The 18932-nt window shown below is 40.5% G+C and overlaps 1 protein-coding gene across 1 annotated transcript in view; it reads left to right on the top strand.

Annotated features, from left to right (window-relative positions):
• Marchf11 (membrane associated ring-CH-type finger 11) overlaps window positions 1–18037 on the top strand; it is a 96750-nt gene extending 78713 nt beyond the window's left edge. The window contains exon 4 of the mRNA XM_038324349.1: window positions 17715–18037. Coding sequence (XP_038180277.1) covers window positions 17715–18037 — 323 coding nt within the window. The remainder of the gene's footprint in view (window positions 1–17714) is intronic.
• Window positions 18038–18932: the final 895 nt, after the last annotated feature.

The following is an 18932-nucleotide window of genomic DNA, read 5'->3' as shown; positions in this document are numbered from 1 at the left end:
GAACCAGAAACTGGACAGGTGGAGCTGGCCTCTGAGTTGTCCACATTTTCTCAGTGGTGAGGATCCTGAAGCTGGGGAGTCCAAGGTCCTCGGGAAATGACGCCTGGGTGATCAGATGACTTGGTTTCCAATCCTGGCCTTTACTCAAAGCTCTGTCTTTCTACCCACAAAATGGAACAACAATTTCCACCATGTAAATCTAAATGAAGGCAGCAGCGACTGTGAAAGAACCCATTGTTAGTAGGCAATGGCAGATGGGATATGTAAGCACGAGTCAGAAACTCCGAAGTTACTCTCGGCCACTTGAATTAATGTCTGTACTTACGAGAGTCTAAAGTTAACAAGGAATTTTCATACCCTCTGTTGTTTTATAAAAGGAAGCTTATACCCACTTAAAATGTAACCATTCCCGCTTTCCTTCCTTCCTTTCTTCCCTTGTCACTAATACAAGACTAACGAGAAAGGAAATGATGAAAGTTTAGTCTCAAAGGAGAAATGAAGGAGGCAACTGTTGTGAAGACGGTAATCTAAGCACAGGTTTCCTGGATAATTAGACCAATGACACGCAGGAGTGCACTCTACAGGAAATGTGCTAATGCCCATGCAAGTGCTTGGAAAATTCCAAATCTCTTCAAATTTAATCTCTAGGGCATTGCTCTAAATAAAGAGGAGTAATGAAACCCTTCAGCACACCAAATCCCTCCAGCAGCTCAGAGAATGTGTTAATTCCTTCAATGTCTGTTATAAAATGTGGCATGACTTTGATATCGCAGAGGAAGCATTTCCTTAGCCTTGAGGAAGGGATTTTGGAAGTTTTCACCATAAATAATGGATAAATTCGGGAGAGGACAGATTTATTTATTCATTAATATGAACACTGTATGTCCATCAATAGCTTCAGTTCTGTACTTTTGTGAACCAACTAGAACAAATTTAAGAAAGAAAGTTAAATACAACAAACACACTTTGGATCATTAAGCTCAAAAGTGAGCCTGTGGGGGAAGTCTAGCTGCCTTTCCTACCTCTTTGAAAAACTAAGAAGGACCAGTTGCCTCTGAAGTAGGAAATCATTTCTATGAGTTTTGCAGTGGGCAGTCATTGTTAAGTTATCCTATTACTGTCAGCATTTTAATTAAGACTATTAGAACTGCCTTCAAGAACACAGGCATGTGAACTAGTAATCTTTGGGAAATATGTGCTATATTTGGGCTCCTCTTTTAAAAATTGAATGTTCTTTCATCTTATAAAAGTCAAATTTCTTAGAAACAAAAATAGTTGCCATATTTTCTAGGGACATTTTAGAAAGTGAATTTTATCTGTGTTATAAATATTGAAAACACATTCTGTTGTCTTTTGGCTCATCAGACTCCAGCTCTCATCATTCACTGATCTATTTGCAGCATTGGAAAAACTTTAAATAATTCAGATGGAATAGTATTTCATTTGGCAACCTAATTAATTAGTTTATTTTAGAACTATAAAAATGTTATTTTTTTGCCCTAAGAAACTGAGGAAGTTAGATAGTAAAGGATGCATTAGCCAGCTGGATTATGTCCAGTATTAGCCCAACCAACATTACAAATTAATTTGAATGTTTTTTCATTAAGGTGCACACTAACAACAATCGCATAGATTACACCTTAAAACTACTTCCTAGAAGACAAGTCCATGCTATGCCTGGTAAGAACCATTTCCAAAGACTATGGAACCACAGCTTTGAACGGAGGCCAGTACAAACTCACACAGACAATACCTCTGTAGGACATTGTAGCCAAACAGGCTCCCTGTTTGACCTTGAACTGGTGTCTCCCTTGGTAACTATCCTTGAGCATAGTTGATTTTAATCCCCGTGCCAAAGACTGTTATTTCAAAGTATTTTATCTACTTCCCTTCATTTTTCTTTAAAAAGTTTTGCCAGCCTCCATTTCTCAGCACACATATCTAAGCTGTTTCAATATTCCCATTACTGTTACAAAGCCTAATTCTTTGGAGACTTTCTTTCCTTGTTTGTTACTTAGTTTGACAGAGAGCGTAGGTGTGTAAACATGTAATTGAAAAAAAAATGGGATGTGATATCATAGGCAGGTAAATGGTCATTCAGTGGTGCAGGGAGTAATCTCTGCTTTGAGACTGCATGGAGGGAAAGTTGCAAGGAAGAAGTGATAGATAAGCAAGCAAATGCTGATGCCTTGTGAAAGCAGAAATGCCCCCTTCCCACCACTGGAAGGACTTCTACGAGGTTTTCAGACTTGCTCATTTTTAAATAAGAAAAACAGTTTGAATGTTCTTTTAGAGAATAATTCAGGGGATGCCTTGCTCAGCCTAGATATAGTGGGGAGGGCCTTGGCCCTGCCTCAGAGTGATATATCAGACTTTGTTGACTCCCCATGGGAAGCCTTACCCTCTCTGCAGGAGTGGATGGGAGTGTGGTGGTGGGGAAGATGGGGGGATTAGGACGAGGGGAGGTAAAGGGAAAAAAAGAAGAAAAAAATAACCCAGAAAAATACACAGGTGATTATTATAGGATAAAAAAATTAAAGTTCAGCTATTTTATGAAATGTGTAAGAAATTGAATCATTAAGCACAAATTTAAATATTTTTTCCAACCCTGTTTTCTGGGTCTAGGTATAAATTCAGGGCATTGTGCTTGGTAGGGAAGTCCTCTACAACAGAGATAAATTCCCAAACCCCAGAAGACATCCTTAATTGAAGGAAGGCATTTGATTACTTATTTCCTGATACATTGTATTGGTTTGTCATATATTTTATTATTAATCATTCACTTTTCTTCTCCCTTAAGATTTAGCATCTTTCTTTTATTAGTGTTTTAAATTATCCCAAGGGTCAAAGTTGAAATGTTGAGATCATGTCTGCCAGGTGGAAATTTTCCATAGATATAAAAGGTGGTCCATATCTGTGCTGTTGAGTACCATAAATATAGTTATGATTGACTGTTTAACATGTAAATTGTGAGAAGATTAGATTCTAAGTAGAATTTTGTTTAAATTAATTTAAGTAGACGAATGTGGCTAATGAATACTATTAGATGACAAAATATTCATCTGTATAAGTGGAAATTTTGTAAGTATAGTACAAACAAGTTTTACCCTGATTAAATACTTGGGTTGAAGTTCTTATCAATAAAGGGACTTAGTTCTGAGAGAGGAGTAAGGTGACAAGGGATTCAGAAAGACTAAGAGAAGAGTATGAAAAAGAGAGAGAGGGTCAATGCCAAAGAGAGACCAGGACCCATAAGCTGGAGACATGCTTGACAGCTGTCCTTTTTCTAGTACCCTTTTCTGAACCTTGAAGGGAGATTTCTGAAGTTTATACACGAACTACAATTTCAGCCTACCTTTTATGTACAGCCCACATTTGTTTCCAACAAGTGAAATATGAAAAGGTATTTGGAGATCTCATGCAAACATTTAGTGGGTGCCATTCAGGTCATCATCCTTCACAGGACAGCCTGGGTCTCTGAGATGAATAGTCGGAGATCATAACGTGGGAAGAATCATAAACTAACATAGGCTTTTGCTAGCTTTTCCAAGAAAGATTTGCACCCTGAACCAGGAGAAGTTAGAAACCCCGGAATGGAAGAGCCAGTGTGGGGAGAGGGACAGGACATTGGCCAGAGGATTCATATTACACCTTGAGGGGATGGAAGGTCACACACCCACTGATTTTGTGATTCAGAGGCTGTCTTGCGAGAGGAAGGTATTTATTAATGACTAACTTGGGCATTCTAGGAGATGAAAGAACATGGAGTCAGTCTATTAACTGGCATCTAAAACGAAGGTATTTCCCAAGCCATCCGAGTTTCAGAAGGAGTGAGACTGTGCACACTGTAGAAGCAACAGACTAAAGCCTTGCTCTACTAGGGGTATCCCCACAATTTCCTGTGAAAAGGAAGCCCTGTGTCATTGCATAAGCATCCCTGATGAGGGAACTTATTTGTGGTAGCCACAGCAAATAATCCTGAAATAGCTTCTTGCTAAACTTACTGCATCTTTATCTCAGAGTTAGAAAGCCCACTTCTAAAAATTCTAATAAACCCCATAATTTGATGGCAAATACATGACTGAAAGATAAATTTTGTTTTTCCTGGGATAATATGGAAAGCACTGATTATTGATCCCTTTAAAAATGAACTGACATTGTTCCTTTAAACTGTTTCAAACTATGCGCATAATAAGACGAGAGGCATCTGCAGTTATCACAAGACCACCTCGCTCACCCGCCTCTTCTTGGTGTGATGTTCCCTTTGTGGAAATGTCAATCCAGATCATTTTGTGTTTATACACACACAGATTCCAAGGAAGTTCATTTCTATGCTCTGCAAACACGTACAAAAGATAATCCTTTTCACCAGCAATGTGACCTCAAGACTCTCCTCTGCTGGTTATTCCACGATTTGCTTCACCTTCCTTCTGCTGATGGTGACTTCACTGTTCAGTGTCATTTTTGCCATGAGGGATACTGTGGTAGCAGACATTTGTTTTAACCATGTCTTCAGACAAGATCCTGAGAGTAGAGTGAGAATAGAGTAGTAGGCCTGTGTATTAGATTTTAGAAGATAGTTTTAAATAACGTGCTATATAGCTTTTACCATTTCGAACCCACCAAGGAAAAGTTCTTGTGTTCCCATCCCTTGACAGCCATGAATATCACCATTCTCCGATTTTGCCACTGGAGGCTTCAGCTATTCAGAACATTAGACTCATTTTCTCCAAATCACGCTTATAATTAAATCATTATGACCATTTTATCTAAGAAAATAAGCAAGGCCACCGTGGGTCACACCACTGGGCAGCTTGTCTTTCCTACGGCAATGCACAGACAGAGAAAGTTTCCTGCGCATCATTTCCACGTTTCCTCTCCGAGGTGAAGCTGAGCATGGATGACGGAGAGTGGCACCGACAGACTCTCCTGTGCTGTGATTTCCCAACTACGCTTAGATGCTCTGGGGCCAGCTGTTTCTGCTGCATTGACTGTCTGTTTCTGTGTGCAATCCATTGCCTGAAAATAGTTGAAGAAAACAGCCTCGCTCTCTCACTTGGTTTACCAGCTAAAATACTCATCTGTTACTTTTATTCTCCCCATTAATTTCTGAATTTAAAGCACAGGATGACAGAATGGAGGGCTATTGACATACTCAGGCACCTTTGAACACACACTTGGATGTACCCACCAGGAACCCACACACTCTCTCAGGGTTCTTTTGCAACAATTACTTTGTCTACACCCTAAATGCAACTGATCTCGTATAAAATAATGATGTGAGTTTGATATGACTATTCACACTGTGCTGCTTTTGGATGCTTCCAAGTCTATGAATTCTAAAAAAGTAAACTGGGGTGTGCTAGAATGGCAACCAGATCAAAATATTTTCTTCTTGCCGTACCAAGTGCAGTCAACACTGAAACATATGCTTCTTAGGCAGGAGGCTCATTTTATCCCAAATAAACTTTTACTCGCCTAGATTTTCAGTCAAAACAGTTATTTAAATTCCAACAATTCCTATAATTGTGGTGGTAGCCCTATTGAAATGCGCTTTTCATATTTGACTATCTGACTGAAGTTTCTTGGTCACACAAGCTTCTCTGAGTCACCAGTCACCAATAAATTCACATTTCACTATGACAAATGATAAATGAAAGTCAGTGTTTGGTTGGCTGGATTAGAGATATACTACTTTATATATAAAAGAGCTAAAGAGTCAATATAATGGTTTTATTTGGCTTTTAAATTTAGATTGCCATTCATTGGACAGGTGGTTTTGTTTCACTTTGTGGATTTTTTTCCAGGTAGAAAGCTAAAAATAGGAACAGTGAGATGGTTCAGTGCGTAAATGTGCTTGTGACACAAGCCTGAACACTTGACTACTCTGACCCCCAGTAAGATGCCAGATACTGTACCAGGGCAGTAGGTTCCAGCAAAGCCACTGCTCCTGTGGGAAATGGGAGTGAAGACAGGAAAGCAGCCATGTAGCTCATGATCGCTAGCCTGCACACCCAGGGATACCCGGCCTCAAAACCATTGTGGACAGGGACAGTGGAGATGGCTCAGTGGCTACAAACACTTCCTACTCTTGCAGAGAACCTAGGTTTGGTTCCTAGTGCCTACAGAGCAGATCACCGCCATTTGCAACACCAGTTCCAAGGTCCTTCTATGCCAGCATGTGTGTGCTGCGCAAACGTGCATGCAGGCAAAGACATTCATGTATGTGCTGCACAGACATGCATGCATGCAAAAACATTCATATATGTGCTGCACAGACGTGCATGCAGGCAAAGACATTCATACCCATAGAAAGTAAATCTGTAAAAAATGTGTAAAGGCTAGGACTGAAAATTATGCTCTGACTTTGCATCGTTGTGGTGGTACATGAGTATGTGTTCACATACATTGTACACACACACACACACACACACACACAGGGAGGGAGGAAGGAAGGCAGAGCACTAAATAAGCATGTGGTCTATTATATTAATAGGAAATTTTAAAAGTACATTTTTCTAACTCTTGGTATTATGTGAATAAGGATGAATAATTCTGACAAGAAGAAATTTCAATATGACCATAAATATGTTCCCTCCCCAGTGGTGTCCTCATAATGACCAAAAGTTTCCATTCAAAATAAGGCTGCGGGTCATCTCCATTGCTTTCACTAAATATGAAGCAATTGGTATAAGAAAGCATAATAAAGCCGGGCAGTGGTGGCGCACGCCTTTAATCCCAGCACTCGGGAGGCAGAGGCAGGTGGATCTCTGTGAGTTCGAGGCCAGCCTGGTCTACAAGAGCTAGTTCCAGGACAGGCTCTAAAAAAGCTGCAGAGAAACCCTGTCTTGAAAAACCAAAAAAAAAAAAAAAGCATAATAAAGAAACATCTCTTGGTATGGAAACAGAAAGAAAAATAAAAGTTAAAAAAAGTAAGAAAAGCCTTAATTCTTATTTTCTGGTGCCTTTTGAAATGACAGTATTTTAAAGTACTTTGTGTGAAAAATGGATCTACAGAGGAGATAGAAGTGTTAAAAAATAAATTATCAACTGGGTGATGGCGGTGCTGGGCTTCCTTCGTCACATGATTCAAAAGACATGTGATGGAGGTGCTTAAACACCATTAGGCATAATAACCGCAACAGTTGATTAGCTTTTATTTCCTTTCTTGAATGTTTATATCACTGCAATTTTAGACTCTAGAAAATTCCTTTATTTTTTTATAACTGTATTTGATCAGGTACCCACCTCCTTCAGTATTACAAATTGGCTACTTAAGAGACCTTCACCCATCTGCTTCTATAGAAGGACAGAACATTCTGTTCTTGGCCTGAACCCTGTGGGGTTTCCCCATTGAATGCATCTCATAGGCTGTGTGGTTCACTGCACTGTCTGAGTCTTTGCCATGTTTGACCACAGCTACTACAGAAAGCATACTGTGCTAGCTCACTAGAAATCATTCCTTAGTTGTAGTAGAATTTATTTACATAAACATATCATTATTCCTTGACTTAAGAATAGGCTAACACGCTCCAGACCCTAGGAAATGCTACTGTTTCGTTCAGAAAGTCTCTGATACATCAGTCAACCAAGTCTACCCTAATCACCAGCCCCAGCCTCCAATACTGCAGAATGTGACCTCAATTTGAGTGCAGCTGGGGGAAGAGGCAGAGTGGCCCTGGGATGTTTGAAATGGTTAAAGAAAAACAGACTTTTACACTTCATAAGCTTTGAGAAGTAGGTCATTATCCCCTTCCCTGGAGGTATAAATTATAGGGTTTTCTATGCCTTAATCATAGTGATGTTTACCAATTTCTAAAAGGATTATTATCTTGGTTGGCTGTTAGTGATACTGTTGCGTTTTGAACCTCGGGGATTAAAACAGAAAGGAACTCATCTTTGACCCAAGCTTTCTGGGCTGTGTTGGAATGATCTCATTACTAATTAACCCTATAGGTCTCCCCTGAGGAAGAAAACAGAAAAACCCAAGAAAGCCATTATCTTAAAGACCTAGTTCTTCTGAAGAAATATTAATCAAATTAACCAAATAGCAGACCAAGTGTGTTACTATTTATTGACTTCCATCTCATACATGGGAAATCAAGACACTCTCAGCCGTGTCTCTCCACTGTCGAGCCAAAAGGGCATAAGTTGCCTGTTGAGACACATGCCGCTTTCATCAAGTACTTCTCCTGGAGTGCAGGGCAGAGAAGGAAGCAGAAAGTGGTCAGCACACATTGCCTGTTTTTTGACTTTGAGAATAATTTGACTTTTTTTTGCATCTTAGATGGGTAAATACCTCAAAAGAATATTAACCTACAATACATAAAAATTATATTGAACTGAAACTTTTAATGCTCATAACATTACATTGAGACAAAGCCTCATCCATGTACATGTGTGCTCTCAATAGGAAATTGCAACAGGGACCAGAGGGTTTGCACAGCCCGAAACATTCACTATCTGGGGCTGGAGAGTTGAATCAGTGGTTAAGAGTACTAATTGCTCTTTCAAGAGGACCTGGATTCAATTCCCAGCATCCACATGACAGCTCACAGCTGCCTCTAATTCCAGTTCCAGGGGACCCGGCATCCTTGCACAGACATGCATACAGGCAAACCCAACAATGTACATTAAAGAAATAAATAAAAATTCCCTGTCTGGCCCCTTTGCATTTGCTAAGCGGGGATGTTAACATGCCCACCACTTTGTCTGCGTGCTACTGGGAGACATTCGCAGGAAGAAAAGATGGGCTGTAACCTGGAAAGTGTCAGGAGAGAAATTTCAGAGAACTGGCAAGAGGCGGGGTAGTTAATAAAGGGTCAGTAAAACCCACATGGAGAAGGAGTCTTGAGCTAAATTTTGCAGAAGAGTAGAAACTTGGAAAGGGCCAGAGAGGGGGCAATTACTGGAACTAACCTAACTATAAACATACATATAGTAATTCATAGCTCCTTCCTTCCTTTCTTCCTCTCTTCCTTTCTCTCTTCCTTCCTTCCTTCCTTTTTTCCTTTTTTCCTTTTCTTTTTCTTAAAGATTGGGTTTCACTACACAGCCCTAGCTGGATTGAAGCATGATATATAAATCAGGCTGACTTCTGGACCGCAGTTCCAAAGACCTTAAGAAATCCTTTTCTGTGTGGTTGAACATCCTGATACTGAAGAAATATTGTTGATAATCATAGGTGTAGAGGACAGACAGTCATGTAGGAAGGGCAATTCTGGATTTCTTAGTCCTGGCAGGGAACTACCAGAATGAAAAGAGATGAATCAGATGACAGTGATCAGTATGGTACCAATTGGGAGGCATTGCAGCTGGGGATATAGGGAGAGCCCCCTCTGCTGGGACCCACAGAAGCTACTGTCAGTTCCTGAAGGCAAGGACATCAAAAGATGGTTGAAGGAGAGAAAATTAATGGATTCCTCTTGAACATTTATTTTTGTCAGAATTTCTGGGGAATCCTAGGGAATGTGGCCAGTAAGCGGCTGGAATTAAGCATCTGCAGCTCAAGATAGAAGTTGAAGCTAGAGATTTATATGTGTCTCTGAGACAAGTGTCCACACAGGAAATGATTTGGGCAGGACAGGGAGATAGAAAGGGCAGAGGAGCATGGCCAGGGTGGGAAAAGTCAGCTGAGGGGAAAGGACTACCAGGTGGCCCAATCAGAACCCATCCCAGGCAGGGAGGGCGGAGCCGATTTGGCAGTAGTGGGGAGCATGGAGAAGAGTGGGTGGCAGCAGCATGAAGTTGGGTACCAGACGCTCCAAACATTGAGTTTGTGAGTCTTGCCCGACAGAGGACACAGTTAAAAATGGGTAAAACCTAAAGGGACGTGGGCTTGAGAAAGATGTTGTTTACTGGATTGCACATTTTAATGGTAGGGTTAGCTATAGACAACTGGTAAGGAGAGATGGTTTGTTCGAAGTCAGAAGAGAGGATGAAGATCCAGAGATGGGAAGGAACAGCCTGACATCCCCAAGAGTGCAGAGACCCGAGAGCAGCTTCCAAGGGGTAAGGGTGCCATGCCCAGTAACAGCTGGACCATTCCCCTGAGTGAAGCGGGAGGGTGAGCACAGCTGGAGAGAATGCCACTGATTGAGTCAGCCTCTATCCTTCGTAAGATGGGTGGAGTGGGCATCTTCTCAGAGATGACACAATATGGGAAGAAGAGTCTTGGGAGAGTAATAAGCATGGTGGCTGGCTGTTGAGTGCGATGGGGGATTAGCCGATCCCAGAAATAGGAAGAACTGCTGGGAGTGATCCCGCATTCTCCCAAGGCCAGAAATTACTAGTCCTACAAGATACAGCCAGACAGTACATTTTATCCCAGGAAGCAGCACTTCAGAGGGATAAAGTGCTGTATCTGGGATAAGGTGGGATTTGGGTGATAGAGTTTCTGGGACAGAGTAGCCATGCATCTGACCTTAGGAGGTGAGACAATAGCCTCAGGATGGGCTGAGCTCTTTACTGGCTTATAGGGAAGAAAAATGTTGCAAACAAGCAATGAAATTGGCAAAACCTCTGAAAAATGGACATCAAGGTGAAGAGAGTGGGTAGGGTAGAGAACTGGGAAGTGGAGTCGAAGCTTGGAGACAATATTGCTTTCAGGAGGCAGACTATGCCCAGAATGGAATTTTGCATTTGAGTCTATAGAATCTGTGTTTTTTCACAGATTCTGCAGGCATAGGAAGCAGACATTCTGTGATTTTAGACATTTTTGGAGTGGGTCTAAGTACACATCTCTTGTAATTATGTGCTCTATGTGAGGGTAAAGAGGCATTCTGTGACCTGGGTACTTTCTAGACAAGGCTTTGTGTGCCTGGGAAGCAAGTGAGACTTGGAAGCAGCAGTTCTGATCTTAGAGAAACTCGAGTGTGTTCTATGGCCCTGTGAGAAGACGAGGTCATGAAAGATAAATCAGCTTATAAAGAGAAAGAAGAAATTAGATCACATGACAATGAGGCCAAACTTGCAAGAAGACCCATTCAGAAGGACACAGAAAAGGCCTCTCTCTAACCCCCCAAACCCTGCGACTGTCCTTCTCATCTGATGCCTAGACCTTTGGGCACTTCCTGGCTTTGAACTAATTTGAGATACATGACCATTCCTCCAAAGATGACTGGGACCCTGGGGGCTAAAAGGAGAGAAACACTGCTTTGAGTCATCAGGAGCTAAGGGGAGTGGCCCAGAAGTCGAAGCTTTGTGTGTTTTCACAGCTACTTCCAAGTAAATAGACAAGATCTTTTTAATGTATCCTAGGATATTTCTGAAGTCAGAGTACTAGGACCCATGCACCAGCCTAAGCCCTTCACCTCAGTGTTCATGTTTGACCTTCACAGCAGACTGTGAGGCGGCCCCTGTTGTCATTCTTGTCTTAGGGTTGAGAAATCTGAGTAAAGACACAGATAACCCATGACCATGGCTGCACAGACCGGAAACAAGATCTAAGATTGGCATTCTGTTTTTCTAGAGATTCTGTAGAAAGTCTAATAATAGTTATGTGACAGTGAATTAAATCGCCAATTTGACTAAAAAACCCTTCTTCAGTGCTAAACTGGAATAATTTATAAAGCTTATTATCTATATAATAATGGGAGCTATGTCTATATAATAATGGAGGAATATGAAGATATGGCATAAGGAGTAAGTTTTAAGATTGGATGAGCTGATTTTAGATAAGAAAACAATTTTTCCTAAAATCATATATATATATATATATATATATATCTCATTATTCATTCACTTATTTATAATTAATCACATAAAAAGTATAGAAGTCTTAGTAAAGGGAGTATAAAACATGATAACCTGTCCCATAAGCCCTTTCTTTGTTTCCGTTGTTTCTCTTAATAAAAAGTATCCATATGAAGAATCCCATCCGGCCTGAAGAGAAGGCTCAGTGAGTAAAGTTGTTTCTACTGTCAGCCTGCTGGGCTGAGTTTCATATCTGGAACTCATAAAAGGTGGAAAGAAAGAACAAGCTCTATGAAGTTGCCATCTGATCTCTATACACGTGCCATGCCACCACATATACACACTAATCTCTCTCTCTCTCTCTCTCTCTCTCTCTCTCTCTCTCTCTCTCTCACACACACACACACACACACACACAAGCACACACACACACACACGCACACACACACACACACACACACACACACACACACACACACACCCCTCCCTCAGCTTGAAGTTCCATATTTAACGAATATTAAGGAAATCAAAGTTTGAGAATTTTTATTTATAACTAAAAATTTCATTATATGCAAATAAAGTACCTTGCTTGTTTCATAGAATAAAAGGGGAGTCAAATATTATTGTAATGCTTAGCTGACCCCATACATTTGGAAATTTTTCCCATTTCTTTTATGTTCTATGGGAAATACTAAAAAAAGTCAACAGAAATAAAGATGCCTATTATGATTCATAAAAATAAATATGCTTTTAACTACCCAATTATATCTTTCAGTTTAGGTGTTTTAACATATTATTCTCACCCCTCACAACCAACTAAGTAGTACATTATTGTACTTGAAACAAACATTTGAAAGTTTGAAAGTTTATTAATCGTGTTTTGTGAGTTTTCAGTAGGAGTTTGTTAGTTGGGTAAGAAATGGGAACTCAGTGTGTTTGTTGAACTTTCTCTAGGAAAAGGCCTCATCTCAGCCTTGGGTGTTATTTCATCTACTTCTTGAGTAGTATAATCTCCCTGTTTGCCACTGACCACTCGGTGGTCAGGATGCCTGGCTTTGACTTCTGAGGTCTTTGGCTCTGAGGTCTGAAGTTGTACATTACAAGCATCCTAACCCAGGTGTCTGGGCTCACATTTAACCTTCAGGCCCTTGAATGACCCACGTCACATCCCATCTCTAGATCTCAGAACCCTGATCTCCTCCCCAACAAGTGAAATAACAGTGCTGTGTGGCTCTGAAGTAAAGTGACCACTGTACCAACCAGGCTGTCTTCAGTCCTTAGCCCCACACTGTAGGGTATATCTGCTTGGTTACCAGATATTTCATTATCATTGATAAATAACACTGAATTTTCTCTCAGCTGGTTAAACTAATTCTGATCTGTGCTCCTAATTATACATCATGGCTACTTTTGTTATCTACCAACAAATTAGGCCTGTCTGTTTACTTCACTGAGAAAAGCCTTAGCCACAGATCCTTTCCAACGATTACTGGCTAAAATTGTAGAAGACATAAGTATTATTCTGATGAGGATTACCTTAATGTCCTCTTGTTGGCCATGCCCTGGATTTATAACCTGCAGCATTTTATTATAGCTTTGGAGAAACGTTCTATGACTATGCCAGTGATAGGTTTGTGCTCCACGGTTAGTAACTGAATGATCAAGAGAGTCTCTCACTACTAAGTAATCAGAACAATAAAAATATGACTGATTGATGAATTGACATGCAGAAAGTTTGAGATGAAGAGATGGCTTGCTTTCCATTATCTTTCTTTTTTCTCAGTAACAGCAGCGAGGAATCCACACTGTTCCTTAAACTTTAGTCCTGGTCCATTCATTTTGTAAGCATCTGGGTTCATAATTGTTTGATTCAGCCAAGTATTTGGTGACCAGGCTGACAAGAGAGTGGAGAAGAAGGACACAGTTTCCTGGGCTAAATACAACTCCCTGTAACTTTTTTGCCACTAATGGTCCTTCTCTTCATCCTTGTTTTCCCCTGAAGGTAAAGCTGCTGTGATAAAATAGGGCAACGACCCCTTAGGCTTTTTTTCAAATCTAGTTTTGAATCACATGTTTGAATTCATCTGCCAGTGTTTTAAAATATTACTTTAATGTTTTGAAGAACTCTAACAACCAATTATAACAAACCAAAATAAAACACAAGGCAAAAACCCTCACACTGAATCTGGACAAGGTAATGCTACAGAAGGAAGGGAGTCGCAAGAGCAGGCAAAGACACACCCACGCCCACAGTTAGGAATTCCACAGAAACATCAAGCTTACAGTCACAGTGTGCATGCAGAGGACAGGGGCAGACCCTGCAGGGCCTGATCTTGTAATGTAAAGCATTTGACCACATACACTTGCATGCAAATCTACATGTGTACACCTACATGTACTGGGGTAGTGACATCTTGGCAAGGGACGAAGGAAAATTTAAACTAGAAATTTTAGCAGATCTCAACAACATTCTCCTTTGGCCAGATCTCTGCCACTCTTACCAGCCTTGCCAAGGGCATTTTGGTCGAGCAGAGCAGGACTTAGAGGGCTGCGCTTCCTGGGAAAACTGAGATGAGAATAATTTACCCAGTAACTAGACAGACTCTTCACAGACTGTGACATTGTCTTTCAGAAATACTCTGCCACCTTTTCCCCATGAAGTAGAGGGGGCTGGACAGGGCCATAGCTGTTTGAAGTTTGTTGTTAGGGTTATGGAATGTCCCATGAAGACATGTGTTCTACTGAAGGCTTTTGTTGTTGTTGTTGTTTCGAGATAGAGTTTCCCTGTAGTTTTTTAGAGCCTGTCCTGGAACTAATTCTTGTAGACCAGACTAGGCTGGCCCCGAAGTCACAGAGATCCACCTGCCTCTGCCTCCTGAGTGCTGGGATTAAAGGCGTGCACCACCACCCAGCTCTACTGAAGTTTTAATCCCTAGTTCTCTCGTCAGAGGTGACGTTCTGAGGATGTGATTGGATTTGTGGGCTCCTACTTACTCAATTAGTCAATCTGCTATTAATCCATGACTTGATGATCCTAGTGGAAGGTGGGAGAAACCAGGAAGTAGTACCATGCTACCTGGTATTAGTCCAAGCCCGCTCTGGACCACCATGTGTGTATAGCTTCACTTATTTAGACTTTAAAGTGAAGAAACTCCTGAATCTGAGAACCAGATAACCATCCTCTCGATTAAATCATTTACCTCAGGGATTTTGTCATAGCATAGAAAGCATCCTAGCAATATTAAATGTCACTAAAGCACAGGGGTGCTGATGATAGCAACAAGTTATGTAACTTCTCCTGAATTGCAACCTCCAGTATTTGATTTACTTAAGTTTTAAATGAAAACAACAATAGATTTTCTATAATATTGAAGTCAGATCATACGATATAATGAAATACTAGAGGCTGGATGATTGAAACAGCAAATATTTATTTGTTGTGGTTCTGGAAGTCAGATAATTCAGGGTACTGGCATACTTTATACCTCAGAGAGCCATTAGGACTGACATCTCCTTGTTATAATTTCACATTGCCTTGCTTGCCAGAGGGTTTGTAGTTAATGTCCGATATAATTTATATTTGATTAGAAAGCTTGAAAGTTTCTCCCCCCACAATCCTTTCCTCTTTCTGTTGTGTGGTGTTGGGTACTGAGCCCAGGGCAGTGCAACATCCCTAGGCAAGTGCTCTACCACTGAGATACACCCCTAGCCCGACTCACTGTTAGTTACAATACTTCAGGTGTGAAAGTAGATAGAGACAAACATGGCTTGTGTGTATGTGTGAGAACATGTGTGCAAATAGCATTTGCCACAGCTTCAGAGACTTTGAAGGGGAGAGGACAGGTTCCTTGTAGGCAGCATGGGGTTCGTTCTGTTTAGGGGAATTTAAGCTTCAGAAGGCAAAGGGCGACTCCAAATGCTTATGAGGACTAAAACAAGATCTAGACATGATTCATGACTGATGTAATTGATAAGCAACCTATGGAGGTGGACAGACAAAAAGGACTGTGTCTTCTGAGAACTTTGAAGGGATTCTCTCTAAACACCACTGACAATGTAGTCAAGGGGACCTGAGAACTTATTCCTGCACTTTGGGGTGGTTTTTATATTCAAGGAGGTGATTCTAGAATATATTCCTAGAAAGTGACTCTATGTTCTTGTAAATGATCCAACTTCTGGCCCTTCAAAGAGAGCTAGTGAAAAAGGAATAAAATGGCAGAAAAACAAGTGTTTTTTCTATGATAAAGCCATCCTGCAACCCTCATCACCACCACACACATATAATGTGTTATACCTTGGACTATAATTGTTTTTTGATTAGTGTGAAAAAGGTCTCACATCCATAGACTCACTATTGATTTTGTAATTGATAGTAATTCCTTATATTTATATACTTACCATCTAAGAGGAAGCCCAAGTCCTTCAGTATTGAGGAATTGCAATTTATCTGCAAACTCTCTGGCTCAATGCAAAACTTGGGTGTTTCAATTGCATTTTAAGGAATAAAGAGAAAGTCAGACAGGCTAAGTCACTGGCTGTGATTAATTCTGGAAGCTAATAATAGAAGCAGCAGTTAAAACATAGTCATCTTGACTTGTAATTCCTGCTGCTCCCTGTAAGTAACTGGTTGGTTGTGTCAACTTCTGTTCTTCCTTTAGGAAAAGGCACTTCAACATTGATTTTCTTTTATCCTCACGATGGACATAACTTATTTTCCCTACTATTTGGGACATGAAGGACTTGGCCTTTGAAGACGTGCTTATGTACCAGGTCACACACATTTTTAGTGGGCCTGTAAATGTCCCAGCAAGCTGTTAAGTCACATATACAAGAAACTTTTCTTCTGCTAAGGAGCCAGTGTGAATAGATAAAATTCTGACTTCTTTTTTCAAGGTCTAGATATGTTCATCACCTGCTTGGCATTGTTTTTGCTGATGAGTGCATGAAGGGAGGGAGAGGGAAGGAAAAGAAAAGGGAAGGATAAAATGAAGAAAAGAAGGAAGGGAGGGAGAGAGGGAAAGAGGGGGAAAGAGAAGGAGGGGCCGGCAATTTCTCCAGACAAGCATACACTGAACCCCCTCTTGCTGAGCGTCTGGTAAATCAGAGCTCCTTCAATCCCTCATTCTTCAAACTTAAAGTCCCTGGGCTGATTTGTGCCCCTTTCTGTTACTTCAGCTCCCACCATTTCCTTCTGTGAAGACTCGTTTTTCCTTCTTGTAGGCTATTTATAACTTTTACTTCTCTGCTCTTCAAGGTTAAGCAACATCTTTGTCTCCCCAAAGGTTTCAATAAATGTTTGAATACTCATATATTATTATCAGGGAAATTTGAATTACTCGGGTGCAAAAAAAACACTCAGAATGAGAATTGATTATTTGTGTCCTTATTTCTTTATTTGAAGTATAACTCAAAGGACTTTTATAAGCTCCCCTAGTCCCATTTGTTCCTTCCAGCCTTACTTTTTCATATTTTTATACATTGATCACATATATGTACTAAGAAAAAAGTTCAGTGTTCTTCACTTCAGTCATGCTGTAAGAAGCTTCCATTTCCTCCCACTGTGATTTTGACATTTTTATTATGGTTTCAAGACACCCATGGTTGTGTCATCTGTCGCTTTAAGAGCAGGGAAATGGTAGTGACCCTAATTTCTACCTCTTAGGTGGTCTATTCAATCCTAATTCCTAACGTGTTACATGATACACGGTTGGCACAATGTCAAGTTTAAAACATGAACCCAATGATTGAAAGCAATGTGATCCTTCTCTGTGTACTCTGAGCTAGGATGTTGGAAAACATTTATACTAATGACAGTTAAATTCGCCACATGTTACTGAGTTATCTCTAAATAATGAGCACCTCTACCTATCATGGAGTAGTTTGCTTGTAGCTACCCCATTCCTGAGAATGTTGTGTTCTCTGATATGATGGGGAACAGATAAGTCTATTTTTTAATTCATTTACACAAGATAATGCTTCCAACATTTTGTCAATAGTTATTTTCTTTCCTTGAATTTTAGGCCTCATTGTCCATGAAGGAGCTGCAGTTTACAGAGTATTCAAACGATGGCGAGCTGTCAATTTGCACTGGGATGTATTGAATTACGACAAAGCCACAGACATTGAAGAGAGCAGCCGAGGAGACTCTTCCACAAGTAGGACTTTGTGGTTACCATTGTCAGCTCTGAGGAACAGGAACTTGGTCCACCCCACGCAGCTAACCTCACCACGGTTTCAGTGTGGCTATGTGCTATTACATTTATTCAATCGGATGCGGACCCATGAGGATGGGTCGGAAGACAATGGCTCCGGGGAGGTGGTAATGAGAGTGACATCCGTGTGACAGATACACGCAGCAGCAGAGAGTGGAACCTGCACATTTCGGAATGTAATTGCAATGAATGGCAAAACCATAGCACTTCTAATCGTACATCCATGGACTTTTTAAAATCTATGCTTTTTATATGAACATTTGAATTGCAAATACATTTTTTCTGAGAAAAAAAAGAGGCTCCTTGTTTGCTTTGTGACTTAACACATCTTTTTAAAGTTAGCTACTGGAATTGTCATTCACATCATTTAACTCTACATGGTTAAAAAAATAATGGAAGTTGTCATTAGGACCTAAGGCATTTTTTTCTTGCTTTTTAAAAATATTTGTGATCAAACTTTTTACCAGATGTATAATATTTCAGGCACAGTACAAATGGGTCAGTTCAGAATGCTGAAGGCAGGTTCCAGGGTGCCTGCCTCAGACACAGCATCCAGGTACTCCTTAGGGATTCTAGGTACTGTGGCTCGTGCTTGATCTCCTGAATCAGCACAGGGAACGTCAAAGGAGGAAGAAGGGCATAGATTAAGATGGTAAGGTTCCAGTTCATGTTAGACAAAGACATCCTGACCACATGCAGCCTTCGAAAGCTCAGCTCACCAAAATACTTCAGGTGCTGTAATGAGAGAGACTCACACAGTCCCTTCACATCAGCACAGCCTAGTTGGCTATTGCAATAAAATTTGGTAAATAATTGGTGAATTATCATAATCATATTTTCCTCTTATAAAAAGTATATATGTCTGCTTAATCAACTAAACACTAATCCCACCCCTTGACTTAATGAAGTCCTTCCAATGGTGAGGCTCTTTCTGTTCCTCTGGATAGAAAAATTAAGCCTTTGACTTCCCAGAAACAGAATTCTAAGTATTAGTATTTGGCAATTATCTATAATTCATCCTTGCAA

The sequence above is a fragment of the Arvicola amphibius genome, chromosome 3, assembly GCF_903992535.2.
Source record: "Arvicola amphibius chromosome 3, mArvAmp1.2, whole genome shotgun sequence".
NCBI lineage: Eukaryota > Metazoa > Chordata > Mammalia > Rodentia > Cricetidae > Arvicola > Arvicola amphibius.
The sequence above is the reverse complement of the archived record's forward strand: the minus strand, read 5'-3'. Positions and strand labels throughout refer to the sequence as shown.